This window comes from Trichomycterus rosablanca, chromosome 6 (genome assembly GCF_030014385.1).
Source record: "Trichomycterus rosablanca isolate fTriRos1 chromosome 6, fTriRos1.hap1, whole genome shotgun sequence".
NCBI lineage: Eukaryota > Metazoa > Chordata > Actinopteri > Siluriformes > Trichomycteridae > Trichomycterus > Trichomycterus rosablanca.
The window spans coordinates 37,931,971-37,959,587 of NC_085993.1; the positions used below are offsets into that span (position 1 = coordinate 37,931,971).

At 39.3% G+C, this 27,617-nt stretch overlaps 2 protein-coding genes across 3 annotated transcripts; one reads left to right on the forward strand and one right to left on the reverse strand.

The window, feature by feature from the left end:
• Positions 1–6,540: 6,540 nt before the first annotated feature.
• Positions 6,541–14,422, reverse strand: LOC134317096 (3-mercaptopyruvate sulfurtransferase-like). The gene is made up of 2 exons (XM_062997790.1): positions 13,828–14,422; positions 6,541–7,713 (listed from the first exon to the last, which is right to left on the reverse strand). The coding sequence occupies exons 1-2, from the start codon at positions 14,408–14,410 to the stop codon at positions 7,400–7,402; spliced, it is 897 nt and encodes a 298-aa protein (XP_062853860.1). The 5' UTR covers positions 14,411–14,422; the 3' UTR covers positions 6,541–7,399.
• Positions 13,973–21,026, forward strand: rps19bp1 (ribosomal protein S19 binding protein 1). Of its 2 annotated transcripts, none has more exons than XM_062997793.1 (4): positions 13,973–14,307; positions 18,789–18,944; positions 19,889–19,986; positions 20,738–21,026. In XM_062997793.1, the coding sequence occupies exons 1-4, from the start codon at positions 14,262–14,264 to the stop codon at positions 20,873–20,875; spliced, it is 438 nt and encodes a 145-aa protein (XP_062853863.1). In that variant the 5' UTR covers positions 13,973–14,261; the 3' UTR covers positions 20,876–21,026. The 2 variants fall into 2 exon arrangements, with proteins under 2 accessions (XP_062853863.1, XP_062853862.1); XM_062997792.1 differs by lacking the exon at positions 13,973–14,307 and adding an exon at positions 16,873–17,031.
• The last annotated feature ends 6,591 nt before the right edge of the window (positions 21,027–27,617 follow it).

The following is a 27,617-nucleotide window of genomic DNA, read 5'->3' on the forward strand; positions in this document are numbered from 1 at the left end:
ATTTTATTTCCTTTAAATCTGATTAATGTCAGGCTTCCAAATGAAAGAACTGATTGTGTACCATTTTGTAATATGTGTCAATGAAAGCTTTGACTAGTTAAAAATGATTGATTATTAATAAACAATATAATACTACACAAGTGTTTTCATTGCCTTTAACTGCGAAAATAGAAGGTCCTGGGTCTGATTTCCAGGTGGGGCATTTCGGGTCTTTTCTGTGTGGAGTTTGCAAGTGAGATGAATTGGTGATACTAAATTGTCCATGACTGTGTTTGATATAACCTTGTGAACTGAGGAGTCTTGTGTAACGAGTAACTACCGTTCCTGTCATGAATGTAACCAAAGTGTAAAACATGACGTTAAAATCCTAATAAACAAACACAATTGTAAAAATATTTTAAAAGCTTTGTAAAAGAGTACAAGAGACCATTTTTGGGTTCCTTTAACAACTGAAGTGAGAAAAAGCTTTTATTTTTGAAGGGAACAGCAAGGAACACTTTTTTCAATCTCTGATTGTAATACTTTTGTTGCTTGCACCTGATTAAGGAGAGCCAAAGAGAGACTTTCACATGCCCACTCTGAAATGTGCATTGTTGCTAGCTGTTTCTTGTCACACCGATCAAGCATAACATTATGATCACCTTCCTAATATTGTGTTGGTCCCCATTTTGCTGCCAAAACAGTCGTGGCATGGACTCCATTAGACCCCTGAAGGTGTGCTGTGGTATCTGGCACCAAGATGTTAGCAGCAGTGTGATGCATTGTGTATTCTGACACCTTTCTATCAGAACCAGCATTAACTTCTTCAGCAATTTGAGCTACAGTAGCTCGTCTGTTGGATCGGACCACACGGGCCAGCCTTCGCTTCCCACATGCATCACTGAGCCCTGGCTGCCCATGACCCTTTCGCTGGTTTACCACTGTTCCTTCCTTGGACCACTTTTGATAGATACTGACCACTGCAGACATCAACTTTGAGGATAAAATGTTCACTTGCTGCCTAATATATCCCACACACTATAATCAGGGTTATTCACCTGTCAGTGGTCATAATGTTATGCCTTGCCGGTGTATAATGTTCTGCTCTTTGACGTGTTTTGATCAGCCAGCATGAGAAATCCAGACATCCCTCACCCAGACAGCTAATTTTGGCTGTATTATTGAAAGCCTGGTCTGGTCGACAGCACAGTTGAGATTCAAACTCAAGATCAAGGTCTCAGCAATGGTAAGCTAGTGTGTTAGCCTGAACAATACACTTCATACTTTATGAAGATTGTGCTGGGTTTACTCTGACTGCACACTCTTTGTCTGTAATTCCTACTTGGTTGTAATAAAAAACTACAGCCATGTCACGCCTTAATGGACCAGATTGCATACTTCAGTTTTACAGCTTCAGAAACAGTTTTGTTTGCTCAAATGATGTTCTGTTTTCACATAAATGCTACGTACTACTCATTAAAACGAAAACAGTGTAAACTACATGTAATGAGTCAGCATGCAAGAAAGGAAAAGGTTTGGTTTCCTTTCACAGTAAGTTCACAGCACTCTGGGTTTCCATGAATGAAGCAACAACGTCAGCAACAGTTCTGACAATGTAAAAACTGTTTGTTTTACTTTAAAAAAGCCTGTAATTCTGTGAAACGACTTATGTAAAGAAACCGAATCATTTTAGGATAGACTTGTGTTGATAAAAAGTGTACTTTATTAGAAAACTGGTTTCACTGTGTGCATAACCAGTTCCAATTCTCTGTAATGATGAGACATCATTATTATTTACACAAAACTGTATGTTTATATTTTACATGCAGATTTAAGCTGACTAATCAACAGTTAAATCATTAGCTCTCTCTTTCTTTCTTTAAAATCAGTGTTAATCTTAGTGGAAGTACTGTATGTAACTTTTGCAGACATGTTTTTACAAACAACTCAAGGAAAAGCTCATTGATTCAGTTGTGCTTCACACATGCCCCCTACTCAGAGTATTGAGTATGGGCAAGCTGTAGCCTAGTGGTTAAGATACTGGACTAGTAATCAGAAGGTCACTGGTTCAAGCCTCGCAGCTGCCAGGTTGCTGCTGTTCGGCCCTTGAGCAAGGCCCTTAACCCTCAATTGCTCAGACTGTTTACTGTAACTGTATTGTAAGTCGCTTTGGATAAAAGTGTCTGCTAAATGCCAAAAATGTAAATGTATTGATTATTACAAGCAAAACAGTAGTGAATATTGAAGGCCCACAATCTTATCATTATAAAGCTTGAAACGCCAAGAGCTGAGCAAAGACACCAGTCACCTCATCCAACTGGTCCTGAGTCACTGCATCCACACACTACTAACACACACCGACACACCACGTACACACACAGACATCACTAACACACACCGATACACCACTAACACACACTAACACAGTAAAGACTCAGGAACAGGAGAAATCTGCAAACCCAGTTAGAATGAACCAAATGACACAAACACTCGGAGTTATTGGGAAACTAAAACTGAAGTCCAAAGTAAAATGCAGTGCTATTTGGCCCTAAACAGACACTACAGTGCAGCAGATTATCTGAGCATAGTGTCTGATCCTAAATTGAGAAACACCTTGATGAGGTACAGACTGAGCGCACACAACCTGGCCATTGAGAGCTAGATGGACATGGCCGTTTATATGTATATCTTTAATTTTTATATATTGTATATTTTCTGTTTTCTATTACTACTGTTATTGTGGTGGCTTAGTGGGTAGCACTGTCGCCTCACAGCAAAAAGGTCCTGGGTTCGATCCCCAGGTGGGGCGGTCCGGGTCCTTTCTGTGTGGAGTTTGCATGTTCTCCGTGTCTGTGTGGGTTTACTCCGGGTGCTCCGGTTTCCTCCCACAGTCCAAAGACATGCAGTCAGGTTAATTGGAGACAATTGTCCATTAATGTGTTTGATAAAAACTTGTGTGAACTGATGAACCTTGTGTAATGAGTAACTACTGTTTCTGTCATGAATGTAACCAAAGTGTAAAACATGACATTAAAATCCTAATAAACAAAATTGTCCATGAGTGTGTTTGACATTGAATTGTAACTAGTGGTGGGCGTATCGATCCAAATATCGATACTATCGATACCAATGTTTTTATTGGTATCGGATCGATACTTTAGTTTTACTTTTTCTCCGCTACATTCAGTACATTTCTCTCGTTTCTTCAGAAAGTGTGGTGTGTGGTGTTTGCATGTTCTCCCCATGTCTGCGTGGGTTCCCTCCGGGAGCTCCGGTTTCCTCCCACAGTCCAAAAACAAGCAAGTGAGGTAAATTGGAGATACTAAATTGTCCATGACTGTGTTCGATATAACCTTGTTAAGTAATGAACCTTGTGTAATGAGTAACTACCGTTCCTGTCATGAATGTAACCAAAGTGTAAAACACGACGTTAAAATCCTAATTAAATAAACAACTAAAAGCTGTTCAGTGATGTGCTGACCTCTTGTGGAACAATGACTTACTGCATAAACACTAGTCGGGTCTTTCTCTTGTATGGAGACGGTGGAGACATTAAAACCACCTCGTTTCTACACTCACTGTCCATTTTATCAGCTCCACTTACCACATAGAAACACTTTAAAGTTCTACAATTACTGACTGTAGAATATCTATTTATCTACATATCATTTTAACCTGCTTTCACCCTGTTCTTCAATGGTCAGGACCACCACAGAGCAGGTATTATTTAGGTGGTGGATCATTCTCAGCACTGCAGTGACACTGACATGGTGGTGGTGTGTTAGTGTGGGTTGTGCTGGTATAACTGGATCAGACCCAGCAGCGCTGCTGGAGTTTTTAAATACTGTGTCCACTCACTGTCCACTCTATTAGACACTCCTACCTAGCTGGTCCACCTTGTAGACGTAAAGTCAGAGACGATCGCTCATCTATTGCTGCTGTTTGAGTTGGTCATCTTCTAGACCTTCATCAGTGGTCACATGACCCTGCCCACAGGGTGCTGTTGGCTAGATATATTTTTGGTTGGTGGACTATTCTCAGTCCAGCAGTGACAGTGAGGTGTTTAAAAACTCCATCAGCATTGCTGTGTCTGATCCACTCATACCAGCACAACACCGATAACACACCACCACCATGTCATTGCAGTGCTGAGAATGATCCACCACCCAAATAATACCTGCTCTGTGGTGGTCCTGGGAGAGTCCTGACCAGCATGAAACAGCAGAAGAACTGCATGAAAGGGGCTAACAAAGCATGCACAGAAACAGATGGACTACAGTCAGTAATTGTAGAACTACAAAGTGCTTCTATATGGTAAGTGGAGCTGATAAAATGGACAGTGTGTGTAGAAACAAGGAGGTGGTTTTAATGTTATGGCTGATCGGTGTGCAAACCTCATTTCCAGAAAAGTTGGGACGTTTTGTAAGGCACAATACAAAGACAAATTTGTAATTTGTTAATTATCTTGAATCTTTATTTAACTGATAAAAGTAGAAAGAAAAGATTTTCAATGTTTTCACTCATGAACCACTGATGTCACGTAAATTACTCTAATCTGACCACATTTTTCAGTAACGAGTAATCTAACGCGTTACTATTTCCAATCCAGTAATCAGATTAAAGTTACTTATCCAAGTTACTGTGCGTTACAATTTTTGTCATTTTCCTTAGTAAAAAGATATATATTTGCTTTCTTTTTGCGTCTCCGGAATCGCATACTTAAGGCCTCAGCATACTTCCAGCGAAACTAAATTCGCGAGCGTTGCGCGAAGCCGAACGCGCCTTCGCAAGCTTACAAGCTGGCATACTTCTAGCGGTTTCGTTTTGCCTGTTGCGTCTGCTCCACAGCTGCAGGTGACGCGGTGACATTTATAATGTAGTGACAACCGAAAAACGATGGCTGTGTCCAAAATCGCATAGTTAAATTAGAGGTAGTGCGCACTGCTTGCCGGTACAGAAGTAAGCTCTATTAGTACGCAAGTGTGCTTTGTTCGCATACACAAAAAATGCTGCCCAAGCAGTAAATTATTCGGATATTTTTCGTGTACTGCTTAATAAATGCTTAATGCTTAAAAATGATTAATAACTGCATACTTTTCAGTATGAAAGTAGTAATTTTGGACGCAGCCCGACGGGGACGTGATGACGTAATATCACCATAGTCACCATAGTTACAGACTCATTACAAATCCCACTCGCCAAAATGTAGGATATTTATCGTCTTTTTGTTATTTATTTGTCTTTAAAAAAAAATTTGTTATTTAACTTACTTACACTTGTGAACAGAGGACTCTTTTTCCGCGTCTTTCTTGTTTCTTATTCCGCTTTAATCGCCGACACAGCTCCAGTTGCATTACGGCAGCTGCTGAATGTAACTAATAAAGTAACTTGTAATCTTACTTAGTTACTTTTAAAATCAAGTAATCCATAAAGTAACTAAGTTACTTTTTAAAGGAGTAATCAGTAATCAGATTACTTTTTCAAGGTAACTATGGCATCACTGTCATGAACTAAAATTAGATGCCTGCAAAACATTTTAAAAAGGTGGAACAGAGACAAAGTAAGCATGAACAGTTGATAGAGTATTCAAGGTACAGTGTTTTATAACATTCACTAAGAGCAGGTGAATTGGGAACAAGTCAGAGAATCTTGATTGTGATAATCCAAAGGATCAGTCAGTACAAGCAATGATGGATTGAGGCTAACAACTGTGTTCCAAACTGCATTTCAGAATTATCAATCAGTTCAAAAAGAACATTTTTCAATCCAAGATTCCAAATAATTTAGGTCTTTTACTTTCTAACTTGTATAATATTATGAAAAGATTCAAGGGACTCTGGAGAAATCTCAGTCGCACTGCATGTGCGTGACCTCAGACAATATTATAACCGTTGTACTACTATGACAAATATGTAATAGAAGTTAGAAGTGAGATGGTATACCATTATCAGAAAATTGTAACTGGTTATGCACACAGTGAAACCAGTTTTCCTATAAAGGTACACTTTTTATCAACATGACTGACATGACAACAATGATTCGGTTTCTTTACGTAAGCCGTTTTAATAACAGTTACTTCAGAAAACTGTGGTTTAACACAGTCTGCCACTGTATAAAGAAACACAACCTGCCACTTTTTTATTACACAAAGAAAAAGCCTTCTCAGCCACAGAGTTCTCTGGGCCCAAGCTCATCTCAGATGGACTGAAAGACAGTGGAAATGTGTTTTTTGGTCGGATAAGTCAAAGTTTTAGCTTGTTTTCTGGAAAAAGGAGTTTTCTGTGACAAAGGAAAAAAGGTGTGTGTGTGTGGGTTAGTGGGTGGGTGGGAGGGTGGATGGGTGTGCTTGTTTAAAAAGGGTGTGGCCATTTTAGTGGCTGGTATCTCTTAAAGCCAGTCCATGCAATAATATTGAGGGTCAAGATAACCCATTGAACCCGGCTGCTCCAAAAGTTGTGTTATCTAGCACAAACTAATCTCTAGTACGAAATAATACTTGTACCAATTTCACAAACAAAACAAAAATAAATGTATTAGCTAACAATCAAAACTAATCATGTCTGAATGATAACAGTGAGTTTAATACTTTTAATGGTTTATTTAACTTGTAACATATGAACCAATGCACATTGTTCATTACAATTATTAAGCATATTATAGATGCTTTCCTACTGCATGTAGTGAGTTACAGTAATCAAAATACTATTAACCAAATTTGGCTTTAGGGGCACCATAAAATAACAAGATTTAATTTATTTGTTTAAACAAAATAAAGAATTAGCAGCAAAGCCTCACTGAGGGGAGAGCAAAGAGAGTTTTAAACCCAAAGCAGTCAGATTTGCACAGATATTAAAAATGTAAGGGAAAATAAGAGCAAAGAGGATATTTGACATCTAAGTCACAGTGTTAGAAGAAAGAGTGTAGTGAAAAATGAAACTGGAAATTTGTGCCTCTTCGATCAAGAGAGAGCATTTGTGAGGCCAGGCACTGCATCTGTGTCCATCCATCTGTAAATAATGTTTTAGGATGTGTTGGGTTTGCTGTAAAGGTTTAAGAAAAATCTATGGTTAGTGCCTGTATTCATAACGTCACCGAGCTCATTTGTTAATGGTGATACTGCTAATTGTGATAGTTAAGCACAGTCTAATAGGCATGTTTACCATACAGGCTAGTTAGATTCCTGGCTACCCATTATACAACACTCTTTTGTTGTGCAATATGGGATATAGGCAGTACCCAATTGTGTAAAGAAGTCAAAATTCTGAACAGCAGTTTTGTAAAATCAAGTATTTAGCTGTAACAAACTGGATGTTTAATGCTGTTCCAACAGAAGCTTTTATTTGTATAGAAATAAAGTTTATGAGGTTTTGTGTTGTCTGTGTACCAAAATATACTGGTATTTAAATCCACCATCTGTTCTTCATCTTGCTGTATATTGCCGGCGTTTCCCTCGTCCCTCTGAAATGACCTGTTCAGGTGCAGCCCGAGTGTAAAACTCAGACCAGCCTCCGTCATAGATGCTGACGTTGGGCTGGCCGCATACGTGAGCCGCCAGGGCGATGTGGCACGCTGTCACGGCTGCACCACATGTTACACACAGTGGACGTCGCAGGTCCACGCCAGCCTGCTGAAACCGTGTCCTTAGTTCATCCAGAGGAAGAAACTGACCCGAGGGGGCCAGCAAAGTTGTGAAAGGTATGTTGATGGAACCAGGGATGTGGCCAGGTTCAGTGTCTGATGTCCATGCACATGGGAGAAAAAGAGAGTAATACAGGTCAGTGATAATGTCCCTTACGGCTCACATAACCAAAACAATACAAATAATATATTTAATGCAAAACAGATTTATTATTAAAAAGACCAAAACTGGATCCTGTCTGACTATGACATGCACTATGTGGTCATGTGGACACACCTCCGAATTACTTACTTACGTCATCCACACCCATTGCTAAGATGATCAATGATTTTATACTAATCTTCTAATACTAGTCAGACATTATTAAACATCAGTGCCTAACCTCAGAAATGCCCTTTTAACAATATGGACAAATATTTTAAAGGGCTATCTCACAAGAATATAGGCTGTTATGGCCTCAGATGTGGGGGCAACTCCATATTAATATCCATGTTTTTAAAATTGGATGTCTAACAGGCTTGTTTTCTGATGTCTGCATACTATTGGCCATATAGTGTATGTCGAAATATGTTTTTTACCTCTATTACTATTTACTTAGTACCATGTACTGATCAACACTACACTTGGCTCTATTCTTGTCCCCCTGAACTCCTTTAGACTAGAAATGTCTTTTGTATTTATTGTAGGTTTTTGTATTTACTGCACTGTTTTTTAAATTTGCACTGTGTATATTGTATTGTCTTGCACTCGTGGTGCACCCTGGTCCTAGGGGAACTTGTCTTGTTTTAATATGTACTTGTATACGTAGCTGAAATGACAATTCAACTTCTCTTAAACTTGAACTCTTGAACTTGATACTGTTTTATTAAATTGTACAAACACAAGATTACACCTTCATGTACTCATGCACATCTAGGACAAATTAGAGCATCTATTACTACCATAAGTACAAAGAGGAAAGCTTACAGACAGTGCCCAAACTTGAGGAATTCCGGTCGCTGGAACCCTAAAGCTATGCACCCACTCTAAATCTGATAATGGCACTAAAAAGATTGAATAGATCTGGGTTCACTTCAACCCCATACACAATGTTCTCATATTTATTTACTGAACGGATTTAAAAAGCAGCACATGACCCCTGGACCCCTGGACTCTGGATCAGTGCATGGCAGCACGTACATGTGATGGACAGCAGGCAGATCAACACTGTGAACAATATCTGATCAAACTGTGTTTCATTAACTCACACTGATAACATCGTCCAGTTCAGCAAAACATACCTCTGGTTCACATTACAGGATTAGTAGGCTGATTTCAGGGCTGATTTGCCTTTTCAATCAATCAGAGAGGTGTCCTGATTTTCAGGCTGGTCATCTGACAGTTATCTTCTCAGTCTGTATAATCCTAAACCCTTTAATTTACTCAAAGTCCAGATAGGACTGCCATGTTTAAGATTGGTGCACATTAACCAACCTGACATATTAAGATCGGTTGAGCAGATTTTTGTCTGGGATCACCAAACAAAAACAGACAGGGATAGCTCAGTGGTTAAGGTACTGAACTAGTAATCAGAAGGTCTCTGGTTTAAGCTCCACATCTGCCAGCTTGCCACTGTTGGACCCTTGAGCAAGACCCTCAATTGCTTGCAATGTATACTGTAAAGGTGTCTGCTAAATACTGAATGTAAATGTTAAGATTCTGTACATGAATCAGATACTGGTTTTCACTCCATGGTACCCAAAGGTACAATATTTTTAAACCCTTTATTCCACATTTTAGTGGTTGTGTCCATTTCAAGTAACCCGTACTGTACTTATGTACCTGTGGTAAATTTGGTTACCCTTCCTGACCAGAGTGGGTAACCAAGTGGGCCATATGAATGATAAACAGTGCAGACTGTGATTGGTCAAACAGAATTGCCACCTAAGTGCCATCTAATACACGCTTTATGTTTAAAACCCAACTGCAATATATTTTATTGAAGCAGCCTCATGAGGAACATACCTACTGTAACACTGTAACAGGCAAGGACACCCATAACTAGAGAGAGAGAGTGAGGCGAATCCCCACACAACTAGTAGAGAAGAAGATAGAACCCCTGTGCAGATTCTCCATTCAAGGTAGAATAGAACTGTAGCTAAAAAGCTACAAACTAAATGGAAAGAATTTCAGATAATAAAATGACCAACTAATAAGTAAAAAGTATCAAAGAAATAAAGGAACAAAATGCAATGTCAACATCCTGCAACAGAGAAAGTGGACTGAAAAGGATAGTGCAGAATTAAAAACTGGATTGTTCTTAGGAGAACAGTAAGGGAACGTTTTGCACCGCCCGGTGTCAGCCCTTAATGGGTAGATACCCTGGCCATGGTACACATGCTTCCTCTGTACACTAAGTCGATTTACAGGTGTCTCTTAGCCCTGGAGCCCTGGGAACAGGGATGGAGTGGCACAATTGGGTCATTCCGATCTCCTGAATACTGACCATCCAAAGTCAGTAAAAAAACAGAGCGGACCAAGCAATCGGGCATTACGGCTTTAACTCACTCACTAAAATATATATATATATATATATATATATATATATATATATATACAGTGTATCACAAAAGTGAGTACACCCCTCACATTTCTGCAGATATTTAAGTATATCTTTTCATGGGACAACACTGACAAAATGACACTTTGACACAATGAAAAGTAGTCTGTGTGCAGCTTATATAACAGTGTAAATTTATTCTTCCCTCAAAATAACTCAATATACAGCCATTAATGTCTAAACCACCGGCAACAAAAGTGAGTACACCCCTAAGAGACTACACCCCTAAATGTCCAAATTGAGCACTGCTTGTCATTTTCCCTCCAAAATGTCATGTGATTTGTTAGTGTTACTAGGTCTCAGGTGTGCATAGGGAGCAGGTGTGTTCAATTTAGTAGTACAGCTCTCACACTCTCTCATACTGGTCACTGAAAGTTCCAACATGGCAAAGAACTCTCTGAGGATCTTAAAAGACGAATTGTTGCGCTACATGAAGATGGCCAAGGCTACAAGAAGATTGCCAACACCCTGAAACTGAGCTGCAGCACAGTGGCCAAGATCATCCAGCGTTTTAAAAGAGCAGGGTCCACTCAGAACAGACCTCGCGTTGGTCGTCCAAAGAAGCTGAGTGCACGTGCTCAGCGTCACATCCAACTGCTGTCTTTGAAAGATAGGCGCAGGAGTGCTGTCAGCATTGCTGCAGAGATTGAAAAGGTGGGGGGTCAGCCTGTCAGTGCTCAGACCATACGCCGCACACTACATCAAATTGGTCTGCATGGCTGTCACCCCAGAAGGAAGCCTCTTCTGAAGTCTCTACACAAGAAAGCCCGCAAACAGTTTGCTGAAGACATGTCAACAAAGGACATGGATTACTGGAACCATGTCCTATGGTCTGATGAGACCAAGATTAATTTGTTTGGTTCAGATGGTCTCAAGCATGTGTGGCGGCAATCAGGTGAGGAGTACAAAGATAAGTGTGTCATGCCTACAGTCAAGCATGGTGGTGGGAATGCCATGGTCTGGGGCTGCATGAGTGCAGCAGGTGTTGGGGAGTTACACTTCATTGAGGGACACATGAACTCCAATATGTACTGTGAAATACTGAAGCAGAGCATGATCCCCTCCCTACGGAAACTGGGTCGCAGGGCAGTGTTCCAGCATGATAATGACCCCAAACACACCTCTAAGACGACCACTGCTTTATTGAAGAGGCTGAGGGTAAAGGTGATTGACTGGCCAAGCATGTCTCCAGACCTAAACCCAATAGAACATCTTTGGGGCATCCTCAAGCGGAAGGTGGAGGAGCGCAAAGTCTCGAATATCCGCCAGCTCCATGATGTCGTCATGGAGGAGTGGAAAAGCATTCCAGTGGCAACCTGTGAAGCTCTGGTAAACTCCATGCCCAGGAGAGTTAAGGCAGTTCTGGGAAATAATGGTGGCCACACAAAATATTGACACTTCAGGAACTTTCACTAAGGGGTGTACTCACTTTTGTTGCCGGTGGTTTAGACATTAATGGCTGTATATTGAGTTATTTTGAGGGAAGAATAAATTTACACTGTTATATAAGCTGCACACAGACTACTTTTCATTGTGTCAAAGTGTCATTTTGTCAGTGTTGTCCCATGAAAAGATATACTTAAATATCTGCAGAAATGTGAGGGGTGTACTCACTTTTGTGATACACTGTATATATATACAGTATATGCTATACTGTATATGCTAAATATCTGGCATGTGTGTTCATTATCACTTGATGAACATACACATTTCATTAGAATGCACCATAGTGAAACTTACTGAAAAACACTTACTAAAATTGAATAAATGAATAAATATTTCACATATTTATCTTCATGGGAGCCACGGAGGCTCAGCTGGAACAATCTGGGAGTCCAAGGTTTAATTCTCACCTCTGATTATGAGTTTTGCATGGTCTCTATGTGTTGGCTTAAATTGCCTTTCAGCTTTGCATGTAGACTAGAAAGTGGACGTTGTTAGAAGGGTGTTAGTAACTAACTGAGGGTAATTGAGAGTATGTGAGTAAATGCGGGTGTGGGCTTGCGTATGTGTGTGGTGCCCTGTTAAGGTGCATTTTTTGCCTTGCACTACATTTATCCAAGTGGCGCTGGGCCCACCACGTCCCTGATCATGATAAAATGGCTAGTGACACAGTATAAGGGTCATTCTATAATTTGGGGTACATTTCACATACAAAAACACATGTTCTTTCTCAATAAAACAATGAGTGATTCAAGTTAATATATTCCTTTAGTGTAATATATCCACTATTTGCAAAGCTTAAACATTAATTTTTTTATTTTTATATTAAAGGGACAGTAGATGTAGACTACTAGGTAACTTAGTTGACAGGTAACATAGTTGACAATTTCCCTATTTTGATCACTATTTGACCAACTTCAGTGGTAGACCTTGCCTGGCTGAACACATGTCATTTCTTGAACAGAATAATGTCTAATTTGAACATACATTTGAATTAAAATTATAAAAAAAATTGTAACCATGACAATGTATGTAACCTAGTTGACGGTCAATTAATATACTCATTGACAATGTTCTATTATAGATAAAATATTTTAAAAAATAAGAGGACATTCACCACAGTTTGTTCAATATACCCTCCACAGAGAAAAATGATATCATGTAATGCTGGTCACATAGTTTTAGAACAAACCATTTTTGAGTTGCTGAGTGGAGTTCTGTTAGTAACATAGTTGGAGAACTTTTGCGGACATTAATAAATAAAGATATTTAAATTATTTAAAAGAGAAACTCAATTTAAAAAAATATTATTTTTCTTTAGTATTTAAACTAGGGCTGTCGAAGTTAACGCGATAATAACGCATTAACGCGATCTCAATTTAACGCGATTTAAAAAAATAGTGCCGTTAACTCAAATTCTAGTTCATGTTGAGACTTGACTGGTAGAACCAACGTTTTAATGTCGGACTTGCCACCGTTGTTCATTTGCGGTTTGTTAAAATAATATAACTGAGCGTCGTAGGGATGCACTTGCATAATAAAGAAATAAATACACGGTATATTCACAAGTTATCGGGAGCAAAACACTTTATTAACTTAATCTGTTACGGCACTGAATACCGGAGTCAAGCACGTTGTCCATGAACTATGGAAGCCCCAAAAGGGTCAAAACACACTCACTTCGTGTAGAAACGTCCACTTTTCACATTTCACTTAAAAAACCTTGTTTTCTATAACATTTACACAGATTTTATTTAATGCGATTAATCGCGATTAACTATATGAAATTCTGAGATTAATCGCGATTAAAAAATTTAATCGTTTGACAGCCCTAATTTAAACCCTTAATGATTTTATTCATTATTTTGAAACCAAGGCACCCTCAACTTAAAAAACAGACACAGCAAAAACTTCATTTAAGGAACATCATGACAAATTTCAAGCTAAATGAAGCATATGATGCACATAATGTTTGTGTGATATTACAACATGTTTTCCATTAATAGGTAAAATATGACATTTTTAAAGAAAATAGTTAGAATAAATATAATTGTTATCATTGGACATGGAATGTACCCCAAATTATAGAATGACTCATAAGTAAAACACATAAGGCTCATTGTTCATATATTTGATGTAATAAGCGCACATAGACACGCGCACTTACTGTCTCTCGGTTCGGGTTCGGTTCCTCTGAACCTCCCGGCAGGTCGCGCATCCACCACCTGAAACTCTTTGGTCTCTATATTATCCAAAATCTCCTCGTATGTTTTCACCCAGGTTCGGTTGAAGGCGGCTTGGTACTCGGTGGGCTCCGGTTTATCGCGCTCCTCGGTCACTGGGTAGCCATCCCGCACCCAGCCATTTAGCCCCCCGTCCAGCACGGACACGTCTCGGTGCCCGAACACCCGAAACATCCACCAGACCCGCGGCGCAGAGAACACTCCTTGCTCGCTCCCGTCATACACCACCACATGCGCGCTGTTGGGAATCCCGAGACGCGACGCGTACTCGGAGAAATCTTCAGCCGAGGGGAGCATGTGATCCAGCGGGGAGGTCTGATCACAGCACCGGATCAGGTCTAAATACACCGCTCCCGGAATGTGCCCCTTCCTAAAGTCACTGGCAGAGTTGCGCCTCAGTTTGGGTAAGTACCAGGACGCATCCAGGACCCGTAGGTTATTCGGGCGCGCTTTAAGGGCATCGAAGAGCCACTTGGTCGTGACCAGCGCTCTACTATGCAGAGACATTGTGGGGTCATAAACGGGGGGAATTCCATTAACCTGTGTTAAACTGCCGGCACTTACATACCCTAGTGATTCATAAATGTGTCGGCTCTTTTAAAACGACTCATTTAAAGACGTTTCAGGAATCGATTCGCAAACCATTACACAGAAACAGGCCTTTATTACACATATTGCGTTTGGGTACATGTTGATATGAATTGGATTTTTTAAAATGTATTTATTAATTAATGTAGTTACTCAACAATATGTGTCATTAAAGGATGGGTAGGTGTTATAGCTCAGTACGTTTACTGTTTTCTGTATTTATATTTAAAATATATTTAACTTCCGAAACTGCTTCAGGGTCACGCTGGGTCCAAATCCTATCCGACCGGACACAAGACAAAGGAATACGCACAGGGCAGGATCCTAAGCTTAGTGCTGAGCTTTACTTACATATTAATTTTCTTACTCATACCTAAAAGTGATGTGGAGGACAGCCAATCCACCTACTGGCATGTTTGGGAAAGTGAAAGAAACAGCAAGCAGATAAATACAGAACATACCAAACTCAACACAGACTTTGCTTTTCTGAACCTGATACGAATTTTGAATCCAGGTCTCCAGGATCCTTGAGCTGTGCAACACTTACACTATGAATGTGCCACTGTATAGGCTGCATGTCATGTTTTACATACTCAAGGTACAAAAACTGGACAGCACAGGGCAACTGGTAGTGTGGAAGCTGCAAAGCAATATGGGTCCAAAGGGTATGGGTTCTGTATTTTTTGTGTATTCTCCTTGTCCACATAGCTTTCTTTTTGGATCACGTCTACCTCCCAAAAAATGCAGAGGTTGGACTGGCTCCTCTGAGTGAGTAAATGTATACAAGTGTATTGAATTGTGATGTACTGGTGATGTAAAATGCATACATGCACAAGTGTTTGACCAGACTGAATCAGTCAGGGAAAATGAATAAATGAGAAAGTACATACATTTTGTGGCAGGTACATTCTGATGGAAATAAAAATGTAAATTTAAAATAAAGTAGCCTACGTCTATACAACATTCACCAACAAAAAGCAGAAAAATAATGGAAAAAGCTTTTTTTTATTTGACAGGTTTATTTTGTTTGACTAATTGAGGGGCAGATTAATAGGACTCAATCTTAAGAATATTAACAATCACCCACACTCACACCAATATAATAAAAAAAACAGAAAAACAAAATACTGTGGGTCTATAAAAATAAACATGTACAGATTAAATGTCAAGTCGAAATGTCTTTAAAATGCTGCTGATATTGTTTGGGTTCGAATACCCAGGGAGCTGCCTTGCTGTCTTACTGCCTACATAGGCAGCTGCCTTAGTAGAGAGGATTCTAATAAGCCAATGATTTATAAGGCAGGTTATTCGAACACGCTACTTAGACAGCGATAACATCAGGTTTAGCTTACTAAGCTAACAGTTAGCATCTTGGCATTCAAACCAATGGGATGGGGTGGCACAGCGCGCTAGCATGTCAATATAACATCTCCCTTCGTGTACCGAAAACAGCTAAATTCGCTGACAAGCCTGAACTTGCAAATAAAAACACGTGTACAAGTTCATACAAGTTAAAAATCAGTACTAATTTATTTACGTTTGAACATAACTCCATTCGTTTCTCTGCACCGTCAGCCATGTTTTTTTAATTTTTCTGTGAGAGAAGAGCTGCCGCACTGAATGCTGGGATTGCCTTGATCACTAAGGACGCTTCCGATGCTCACTCGTTCTTGAGTCAAAATGACATTGAAATTTTAAGATGCCTAACTAGACAGCTTATTAAGGCATCTAGGATTTCGAACAGTCTCCTTCTCGGGAGCGCACGTAAGATGACGTAAAATGCTGTCTATGTAGAGAGCTCACTAGCTTTTCGAACACACCCATTAAGTATATGGGAAAACACGTTTTTATTCAACATATTTCCAGGAAAAGAGCGCTAAGCTGATTTGATAGTAGCAATACAGTGTAAAAATAATAAATAAATAAATAAATAATGTATCACATTACAACCCATTATAAAGAAAACAGGTAATTTATGCACCATAAAAACGCAGTTACACGGTAGTTGTGATTAATAAAGTTTAAAGGAAATGTACAGCTTCCTTAAGATTTTTTTTCAGTTTACATAAAACGTTCAGAATGACCTTTAAAAGGTGAGCTTTTACTTGGTTTTACTGTTTGTTTACTGAAACAGTAGAAATGTACTGAATGTAGCGCAGAAAAAGTAAAACTGAAGTATCTATATTTGGATCGATCCGCCCACCCCTACTTATAAGGTTAGAATAGCCGTGTGGTGTCAATAATTAAAAGATAAACTAGTTAAAATCTGCTCCATAATCCACTGTAGTAGGTACATACAGTAGAAGCGTCTTTTTCAAACTGGCCAGCAGGTGGCGCCAGCTGTTTAAATGTAATGCTGTAAAAAGCCAAAGAAGAAAACACGTTGCAGCGTCCACGATGATTTTCTGAAGCGCTGTGAATAAATATATTTAAATACACATTTACATAATATAGTGTTTAATAACCGGTTTAGAAAAAGTGTACAATGTCTGCTTCACTGTTAAGAAGAGGATTAGACTTGGTAAATCATGATCTAAAAGGTAAACAATCTTTACTTTGTCAGGTAACTGCGCATTTGTTAGCTAGCAGTTGGTATTGGGAAGTTTGATAATGGCCGTCAGCGCTGTGTGAATGATCCATGTTTGCAGCATTAGGCAGTTTTCTTTACAACTTCAGGGAAGTGATGTTGAGATTAATCTTTATAAAACTATGGAGCTTTCCAGCCACCGCGATTTTACGTTGTGTGTTTATTCCGAGTCCGCGTGGGTTTCCTCTGGATGCTCCGGTTTCCTCCCACAGTCCAAAGACGTGCAAGTGGGGTGAATTAGAGATACATAATTGTCCATGACTGTGTTTGATATAACCTTGTGAACTGATGAATCTTGTGTAATGAGTAACTACCGTTTCTGTCATGAATGTAACCAAAGTGTAAAACATGACATTAAAATCCTAATAAACTAACAAACTGTGTTTATTCCTTCCCTGTGCTTGCAAATAGGGCGGCACGGTGGCTCAATGGGTAGCACTGTCGCCTCACAGCAAGAAGGTCCTGGGTTTGATCCCCAGGTGGCTCGGTCTGTGTGGAGTTTGCATGTTCTCCCCGTGCCTGCGTGGGTTTACTCCGGTCGCTCCGGTTTCCTCCCACAGTCCAAAGGCATGCAAGTGAGGTGAATTGGAGATACTACATTGTTCATGACTGTGTTAGACATAAAACTTGTGAAGTGATGAACCTTGTGTAATAAGTAACTACCTGTTCTGTCATGAATGTAACCAAAAGTGTAAAACATGATGTTAAAATCCTAATAAAGCAAACAAACAAACAAATGTTTGCAAATAACCCGCACAAGTGCCAACGTTTTAAGACAGTTATTTGCTTTCCCATAACCTGTTGACTACAGGTAGATATTATTCCTGTTGTTTTGACTACGCTTTTTCACCTGGGGATCAGTGATCACAAGGCAAGGACACCTTCATACAAGCAGGGTGTAGTATTAATCAAGCTCCATAGGTTGCCAGATTAATGGTACTGTTGTCATCCATTAATTGTCTGTTTTACCACTGCTTTATCCAATTCACACACACATTCATACTTCATTTCATATCTCCAATTAACCTGACTGCATGTCAGACTGTAGGAGAAAACCGGAGCACTCGGAGGAAACCCACTCAAACACTGTTCTTTCCTTTCCCCCATTTTTCCCAGAGCCCATAGTGTCCTTCACAGACACTTCTTTTCTAATCCATCAACTCCTCCTTCTTGCTTTACGCTTTCTTAAGACGTGTTGGTACTTCAGCCTTGTGTTCGCCTATTGTATCTTTGTTTCCAAGACCACAATCAAGCTCCACCATCACCAGCTGTTGTCTGTCCATAAAACGTTATGGGGTCTCAGTATCACCTTTCTGCGAAAGCGGTAGGCCAGTCAGAGTCCCCATGCTACCTCCTGTCCACTGTTTAATGCACCTACAGTAGGCAGAAGAAGGTTGACTGGTCAGACACATCCTGTTTTCTCAGATATTATGTCAGCATTCGGGCACGTGTGCTTTGTTCACATTCGTAAGTAATGGCACAGTGCAAGGTGGAAGGATCTGCTGGTATGTGGGTAAGAGATGTTTTGAAATAATGTTAGGCCTGTGGTCCTAATGTTTTGGCTTATCATTATATAGTGTTGCTATACAATGCAGATTACATTAGTATTTGAATTTGCAGGGTAAATATTGAGTGCTGGTATTATAGGTTTTAAGTGCAAATTTTAATACATTTTTTCTCTCTCACTCTCTTTTTTCTTTCTCTCTATAGAAGTAGGTAAGGGTAAGAAGAAAAGTGTCAAGCAGGGCAGTGCAATGAGCTCTAATAAGCAAGGTGTTAAGAAGCCAGTCCAGCGGTCGCAAACCCACAAAAGAGCTGGAAAGAACAAATCCACAGTAAAGGACAAGCACGTTAAAAATGCAGTAGGTGAGTGACGTTAAACAAATGGATTAGTCTAAAGTAATTCCACATTTACCACCACATCCAATAAGAAAGTTTATACTTTGAACATTTTTGTTTTTGATTCATTAAAATGGTGTGCCTTTATCTTGCAATAAATAGCAGGGTATGCTGTTCAGGTTTGTATAGAAGCAATGTCACTATACAGTGGATATCACTGCAAGAGCTGGAAACATGTAAGAAGTGTTTAGCTGCCATCAATCACACAAACTAGCACACAGCTGTACCTTAAGGAGCATTTGCATTTGTTTAAACCAGCTGATTGTGCACTTAAGAACATATCCAATAAACCAGGGGTGTCCAAAGTTTTCTTGTTGGAGTCAGATGGAGTAAAAAACATGCAAACATAGGCCACAGACTCTTATAAAATATAATAGACATACCTGATTACTAACAATTACACTTTCTTTTTCTTGAGTGACAAATTTTCTATCACTGACAGTGTTTTGCCATTTTTACTCACCAGTTTATAATCCTAATGGGAAGATTATCATTTCATTCTTGGTGGGTAGCACTGTCACTTCACAGCAAGAAGGTCCTGGGTTTGATTCCCATGTCGGAGTGGTCTGAATTGTTTCTGTGTGGGGTTTTTTCTGGGAGCTTTGGTTTCCTCCCACAGCCCAAAGACATGCAAGTGAGGTGAATTGGAGATACAAAATTGACTGTGTTTGACATTAAACTTAAACTGATGAATCTTGGTAACCAGTAATTACCTGTCCTGTCATGGATGTAACCAAAGTGTGTAAAGCATGACTTTAAAATCCTACATTTTTTTATAACGGCTGTGTGTAGCAAAGCACATAAAGATTAGTGCTCCTTGTCAGGCTGTTCATCTCCAGAACTTGTCAAATGTGTATGGACATGTAGGACATGATTTGAACTAAATCACTCTGTGTGTTGTGTGTCTGCAGAGGAATACAGAAAGAAGCAGAAGAAAAGTCAGCTCAGCACAAACCTGCACTATTTTCTGGGATCCGGCTATACAACACAGAACAGTTACACAAACAAGGTAACAACTGAGTCCTAGTTCACACTTCAAATCTGTACTCCAATCTGAAGAAATCTGAGAATGCTGTTTTTATGATTTAATGTGTTTTAATTTTATGATAAAATGTGCTTTAAATATAAAGCTTTAAATTTCTTTGCAAATAATGTTTGTAGAAAACTAAATTAGCACACTTAGGAGGTGTTTATACTTCTTAGCTTTGTTTAACAAATTCTGGTGCGATTGCTTTGTTAGTGCAGGTCATTACAGTATGTGTGAACAATTCCGTTTGAGCTCTGGTACGCAAATAAGTGGATTGAGACCACCTGAGCAGTTGTACCAACTAAGAGAAAGCAATACATCAGTTGTATGCAGAAACACCTGGGTTTTTTAGCCCCCAGCTTCATATCAGGTGAACTGAAAGACAGTGGAAATTTCCCAAGAAATCAATGATTATTTCAGCAAGACAATGCCCTGCCTTATTGTGCATGTGCTACAGAAGAGTGTGTGATTGATCTGTCGCCTATTAAAATGTGTGATTGATCTGTCCCAGTAAACATGTCCCAACTTTTTTGAGTGTGTTGCAGGCATCAAATTCTGCTTTCCTTTATATATTCACACAATACAATTAGTCAGTTTAATAAAGGTTCAAGAGAATTAATTACACATTGTTGCTTTTATGGCGTTTTATAAAATGTCCCAATGTCCCAAATTTGTGTTGCATTATACAAAAACCCCAAAAAGTTTTTATCTAATAATAATCTTTCTTTTTCAGATTCTGCATCAGAACGCTGGTCGTCAGTCCCGTAACCAGCCAGACAAACCTGTTCAAAAACAATCCGTTCAGGAAAAATCCATTTTTACAGAAGAGGAATTCCAGAAGTTCCAGAAAGAATATTTCTCTTCTCTTTAATATGAACATGGACAATTGTGGAGGCTTTTTGTGTCTGATGTAATAGATTAATCCAGTAAATGCAAACATATGTTTGTAATTTGTGTGCATGAATGTGAATACGTTTTTTGTTTGTTTTCTTGCAAATAAACGGTCTTATGGTTTTGCAGAATGTGAGTGGAAAGATCTGCTGTGAAGCTGCAGAACATTGTTTACATGAAATTATCTTTTAACTATGCAGAACGGGCGGCACGGTGGCTCGGTGGGTAGCACTGTCGCCTTACAGCAAGAAGGTCCTGGGTTCGATTCCCAGGTGAAGCGGGCCGGGCCTTTTCTGTGTGGAGTTTGCATGTTCTCTCCGTGTCTGCATGGGTTTCCTCCGGGAGCTTCAGTTTCCTTCCACAGTCCAATGACATGCAAGTGAGGTGAATTGGAGATACGAAATTGTCCATGACTGTGTTCGACATTAAAACCTTGAACTGATGAATCAGTAGACCCTTGAGTTACGAACGGTTTACCATACGAACATTTTGGGTTACAAACGATCTTTTTCAACTTGACGTACGAAAAAAAAATTCGGAATACGAACCGAAATTCACAAAACACATGATGTCACTAACAAGTTCACACTGATCGTCTCTCTCTCTCTCTCTCTCTCTCTCTCTCTCTATATATATATATATATATATATATACAGTGTATCACAAAAGTGAGTACACCCCTCACATTTCTGCAAATATTTCATTATATATTTTCATGGGACAACACTATAGACATGAAACTTGGATATAACTTAGAGTAGTCAGTGTACAGCTTGTATAGCAGTGTAGATTTACTGTCTTCTGAAAATAACTCAACACACAGCCATTAATGTCTAAATAGCTGGCAACATAAGTGAGTACACCCCACAGTGAACATGTCCAAATTGTGCCCAAATGTGTTGTTGTCCCTCCCTGGTGTCATGTGTCAAGGTCCCAGGTGTAAATGGGGAGCAGGGCTGTTAAATTTGGTGTTTTGGGTACAATTCTCTCATACTGGCCACTGGATATTCAACATGGCACCTCATGGCAAAGAACTCTCTGAGGATGTGAGAAATAGAATTGTTGCTCTCCACAAAGATGGCCTGGGCTATAAGAAGATTGCTAACACCCTGAAACTGAGCTACAGCATGGTGGCCAAGGTCATACAGCGGTTTTCCAGGACAGGTTCCACTCGGAACAGGCTTCACCAGGGTCAACCAAAGAAGTTGAGTCCACGTGTTTGGCGTCATATCCAGAGGTTGGCTTTAAAAAATAGACACATGAGTGCTGCCAGCATTGCTGCAGAGGTTGAAGACGTGGGAGGTCAGCCTGTCAGTGCTCAGACCATACGCCGCACACTGCATCAACTCGGTCTGCATGGTCGTCATCCCAGAAGGAAGCTGACGCACAAGAAAGCCCGCAAACAGTTTGCTGAAGACAAGCAGTCCAAGAACATGGATTACTGGAATGCCCTGTGGTCTGACGAGACCAAGATAAACTTGTTTGGCTCAGATGGTGTCCAGCATGTGTGGCGGCGGCCTGGTGAGAAGTACCAAGACAACTGTATCTTGCCTACAGTCAAGCATGGTGGTGGTAGCATCATGGTCTTGGGCTGCATGAGTGTTGCTGGCACTGGGGAGCTGCAGTTCATTGAGGGAAACATGAATTCCAACATGTACTGTGACATTCTGAAACAGAGCATGATCCCCTCCCTTCGAAAACTGGGCCTCATGGCAGTTTTCCAACAGGATAACGACCCCAAACACAACCTCCAAGATGACAACTGCCTTGCTGAGGAAGCTGAAGGTAAAGGTGATGGACTAAACCCAATTGAGCACCTGTGGCGCATCCTCAAGTGGAAGGTGGAGGAGTTCAAGGTGTCTAACATCCACCAGCTCCGTGATGTCATCATGGAGGAGTGGAAGAGGATTCCAGTAGCAACCTGTGCAGCTCTGGTGAATTCCATGCCCAGGAGGGTTAAGGCAGTGCTAGATAATAATGGTGGTCACACAAAATATTGACACTTTGGGCACAATTTGGACATGTTCACTGTGGGGTGTACTCACTTATGTTGCCAGCCATTTAGACATTAATGGCTGTGTGTTGAGTTATTTTCAGAAGACAGTAAATCTACACTGCTATACAAGTTGTACACTGACTACTCTAAGTTATATCCAAGTTTTATTTCTATAGTGTTGTCCCATGAAAAGATATAATAAAATATTTGCAGAAATGTGAGGGGTGTACTCACTTTTGTGATACACTGTATGTATATATATATACAGTGCCTTGCAAAAGTATTCACCCCCCTGAGCATTTTTCGTGTTTTGTTGGCTCACAACGTGAAATTAAAATGGATTGTTTGGGGGTTTGCATCATTTCATTTACAGAACAGGCCTACACCTTTGAAGATGTGAATTTTTTTTTATTGTGAAGCAAACAACAAATAAGACAAAATAACAGAAAACGTCAATGTGCATAACTATTCACCCCCCTAATGTCAGTACTTTGTAGAGCCACCTTTTGCAGAAATTATAGCTGCAAGTCGCTTTGGATAAGTCTGTATGAGTTTGCCACATCTAGCCACTGGGATTTTTGCCCATTCCTCAAGGCAAAACTGCTCCAGCTCTTTCAAGCTGGATGGTTTCCGCTGGTGAACAGCAATCTTCAAGTCTGACCACAGATTCTCAATTGGATTAAGGTCTGGGTTTTGACTAGGCCATTCCAACACATTTAAATGTTTCACCTTAAACCACTCAAGTGTTGCTTTTGCAGTATGCTTAGGGTCATTGTCCTGCTGAAAGGTAAACCTCCGTCCCAGTCTCAAATCACTGGCAGACTGAAACAGATTTTGCTCAAGAATATCCCTGTATTTAGCACCATCCATCTTTCCCTCAATTCTGACCAGTTTCCCAGTCCCTGCTGCTGAGAAACATCCCCACAGCATGATGCTGCCACCACCATGTTTCACTGTGGGAATGGTGTTCTTGGGGTGATGAGATGTGTTGGGTTTGCGCCAGACATAGCGTTTTCCTTGGTGGCCAAAAAGTTCAATTTTAGTCTCATCTGACCAGAGCACCTTTCTCCATACATTTGGGGAGTCTTTCACATGCTTTTTGGCAAACTCAAAACGTTCTTTCCTATTTTTATCTTTAAGTAATGGCTTTTTTCTGGCCACCCTTCCATATAGCCCAGCTCTGTGGAGTGTACGGCTTATTGTGGTCCTATGGACAGATACTCCAGTCTCTGCTGTGGAACTCTGCAGCTCCTTCAGGGTTACCTGTGGTCTCTGTATTGCCTCTCTGATTATTGCCCTCCTTGCCCGGTCTGTGAGTTGTGGTGGACGGCCCCCTCTTGGCAGATTTGTTGTGGTACCATGTTCTTTCCATTTGATGATGATGGATTTGATTGTGCTTCGGGGGATCATCAAAAATTTGGAAATTTTTTTATAACCCAACCCTGACTTGTACTTCTCAACAACTTTATCCCTGACTTGTGTGGAGAGCTCCTTGGTCTTCATGGTTTTGTTTGGTTAGTGGTGCCTCTTGCTTAGTGGTATTGCAGCCTCTGGGTCCTTTTAGAAAAGGTGTGTAGATACTGACAGATCATGTGACACATAGATTGCACACAGGTGAACTTTATTTCACTAATTATGTGACTTCTGAAGGTAATTGGTTGCACCAGAACTTTTTAGGGGCTTCATAGCAAAGGGGGTGAATACATACGCACGCGCCATTTTCCAGTTTATTATTTAAAATTTTTATATACATATATATTTTTTTCTCATTTCACCTCACCAACTTAAATTACTTTGTGCAGATCTATTACATAAAATTCAGATTAAATAAACATTCAAAAGAGGTAAAAAGTCAAGGGGGTGAATACTTTTGCAAGGCACTGTATATATATATATGGGTCAAAGACAAGACGTAACTTTTTAGTGTCCCCACTTGATATAATATACAATTATATTAATATAAGTGGATATACCTTCAATCTACTCCATTTGTACATGTTTACTGAAACTTAAAGTAATTTTTACAGAAAATTTATGATTTTTGAAAAAATAACCCTTGAAACCCCCAAAATGTCATTCAGTGCAACGGTCCCCCTACCTTTTTAAGGAATAAAATTAATCTTAAGTAAAACTTAAAATTTACTGCTTTGGCATAATTGTACAAATGTCATGTGTGACATATTAAATAATATTCAATCAGATGTGTTTTTTAATATTAATAATATTCAGGATACTTTCAGTCCCCATTTTCCCAATCTTCAGTTGTCATTCAGCACAACGTTAATAAAAAGCCTTATTTTAATATGCAATCAAGCTACTGCAGTCATGTGACCAATTATAACAACAAAAGAAGACTCCTGGGGACCCTTCAGCACACACACGAGGTCAATGCATTTTAACATTATTTGATAAAAATGTCTTTTTACTGACACTACATTAAAGAACAAAACTGAGTGTCATTCAGTACAACCCAGAAAACATAATATTACGGTTACTCTTGTAAACAAACAAGGTTATTAACATTTAAATGTGAATATGTGTAGAAATGTCTTTGAGCTAAGGTCAACGTTAGCTTTGGCTAACCACTGGGATAACTGTAAAATGTGCTAAAGTAAAATATCTGTCATTCAGTACAACAACAGTCATTTAGTGCAACAGAATTTCGCTGTTGCACTAAATTGACAATGACATTGTTATACTGACTTTATAATGTTTTAAAATTATTTTTAAATATTAAAACCACTTTTTTTTTTCATTCTAGGCTTCCTTAATAAGAGCAGTAATTACAATGAATATTAATAATTATGTTTTTGATGAAGTATGATGAAGCGGTCCCTGAGATTTTGTTCGCCATTTGTTGGCTGCTGTCTGTAGGAGATGAGCTGCAAGTTAGCTGCATGCTACAAAATTGAAACAGAAATTCCTGTGGCCAAATCCACCTGATGAAATTTACTACCTTAAGTCTGATGTCAAAATCGTAATCGCAGAACCAAAGCCATGTACAGCAAGAACCTCAAGGTTAACAACAAAAGACTGGAAAACATTTGTTCAGTTCATGAAATAAAATGTGACTTCAAATGGTTTTTACTGCTGAATGAATTTAGATTTACTGCAGCAACTTTTTCACGTGTTATGACACAAATTCCACACTTCCACACTGTTCTGGTGCCTTACAGGTTGTGATGATGGCTTCATTAGCTATGTTTTAATATTAAAATGCTTTATGAATATATTGAAATGCTTTAACAGCAACCATTTTTTCATGCTATGACTGAGGACTTCAAATGATCTTATGTTACATCACTTTTATGCAAGTTTCTTGTTTTATTTTAGAATAAAGTTTACGTTTTTGATTGCCTTACTTTTTTCATGATGTAGTAATATTATAACACATACTTGCCACTGGTGTGGCATATTTTCATTCTACTACTGCTACTTCAATCAATAAAGAACTTAAAAACAAATTAAGTCACAAATATTCTGATGTAACAGGATAATTTGGAGTATGTCATTCAGTGCAACATAAAATCATCATACAGTGCAACAAAAACATTTGCTTAAAATAACTGTAATAAGTAATTATTATATATTTTTTTTCATGTAAATGCAAGGGAATCAAGGCCTGCTTCATAAAAAAACGGAGTTTGATTGGGTTTCAAATAGAATAGAATGTGTAGCAAAAACGTCTTGTATACAAATAAACAAAATCCCAAGACGCATTAGAGTACAAACAATGCACAGAAAATTCAAAACAGAGTAAGTACAGTTTCTTCTGAGGTTTTAAATCTTTTGTAAGAGATATACTAAACTTATAAATTTGAAATGGCTAAGATTGTTCCTTGTGTGTGTAATTTTTCATGAATTAGTCGTTGAACTGAATGACATTTTTGTGTCCTTGTTGTGTGTCAACAACACTAAAATTATCAAATAAGCAAAATGCTGAGAAAAAAAATACATATTTACATAGGTGACACATTTGTGCACAATATTAAATGAAAAAACTATACAATTTAACCATTTTATTTTTTTGGTACTTGGAACACACTATTCGTCTTTCACCCATATATATACAGTATATACAGTGTATCACAAAAGTGAGTACACCCCTCACATTTCTGCAGATATTTCATTATATCTTTTCATGGGACAACACTATAGACATGACACTTGGATATAACTTAGAGTAGTCAGTGTACAACTTGTATAGCAGTGTAGATTTACTGTCTTCTGAAAATAACTCAACACACAGCCATTAATGTCTAAATAGCTGGCAACATAAGTGAGTACACCCCACAGTGAACATGTCCAAATTGTGCCCAAATGTGTCGTTGTCCCTCCCTGGTGTCATGTGTCAAGGTCCCAGGTGTAAATGGGGAGCAGGGCTGTTAAATTTGTTGTTTTGGGTACAATTCTCTCATACTGGCCACTGGATATTCAACATGGCACCTCATGGCAAAGAACTCTCTGAGGATGTGAGAAATAGAATTGTTGCTCTCCACAAAGATGGCCTGGGCTATAAGAAGATTGCTAACACCCTGAAACTGAGCTACAGCATGGTGGCCAAGGTCATACAGCGGTTTTCCAGGACAGGTTCCACTCGGAACAGGCTTCGCCAGGGTGGACCAAAGAAGTTGAGTCCACGTGTTCGGCGTCATATCCAGAGGTTGGCTTTAAAAAATAGACACATGAGTGCTGCCAGCATTGCCGCAGAGGTTGAAGACGTGGG

Excerpts from the sequence above, each read along its gene's own strand:
- LOC134317096 (XM_062997790.1), bottom strand. The coding sequence starts at position 14,410 with ATGTCTCTGCATAGTAGAGCGCTGGTCACGACCAAGTGGCTCTTCGAT. Across the intron at positions 7,714-13,827 it reads CGAACCCGAACCGAGAGACA|ACACTGAACCTGGCCACATC; the intron begins GTAAGTGCGCGT and ends CATGGACATCAG.
- rps19bp1 (XM_062997792.1), top strand. The coding sequence starts at position 16,977 with ATGTCTGCTTCACTGTTAAGAAGAGGATTAGACTTGGTAAATCATGAT. Across the intron at positions 17,032-18,788 it reads GGTAAATCATGATCTAAAAG|AAGTAGGTAAGGGTAAGAAG; the intron begins GTAAACAATCTT and ends TTCTCTCTATAG. Across the intron at positions 19,987-20,737 it reads AGAACAGTTACACAAACAAG|ATTCTGCATCAGAACGCTGG; the intron begins GTAACAACTGAG and ends TTTCTTTTTCAG.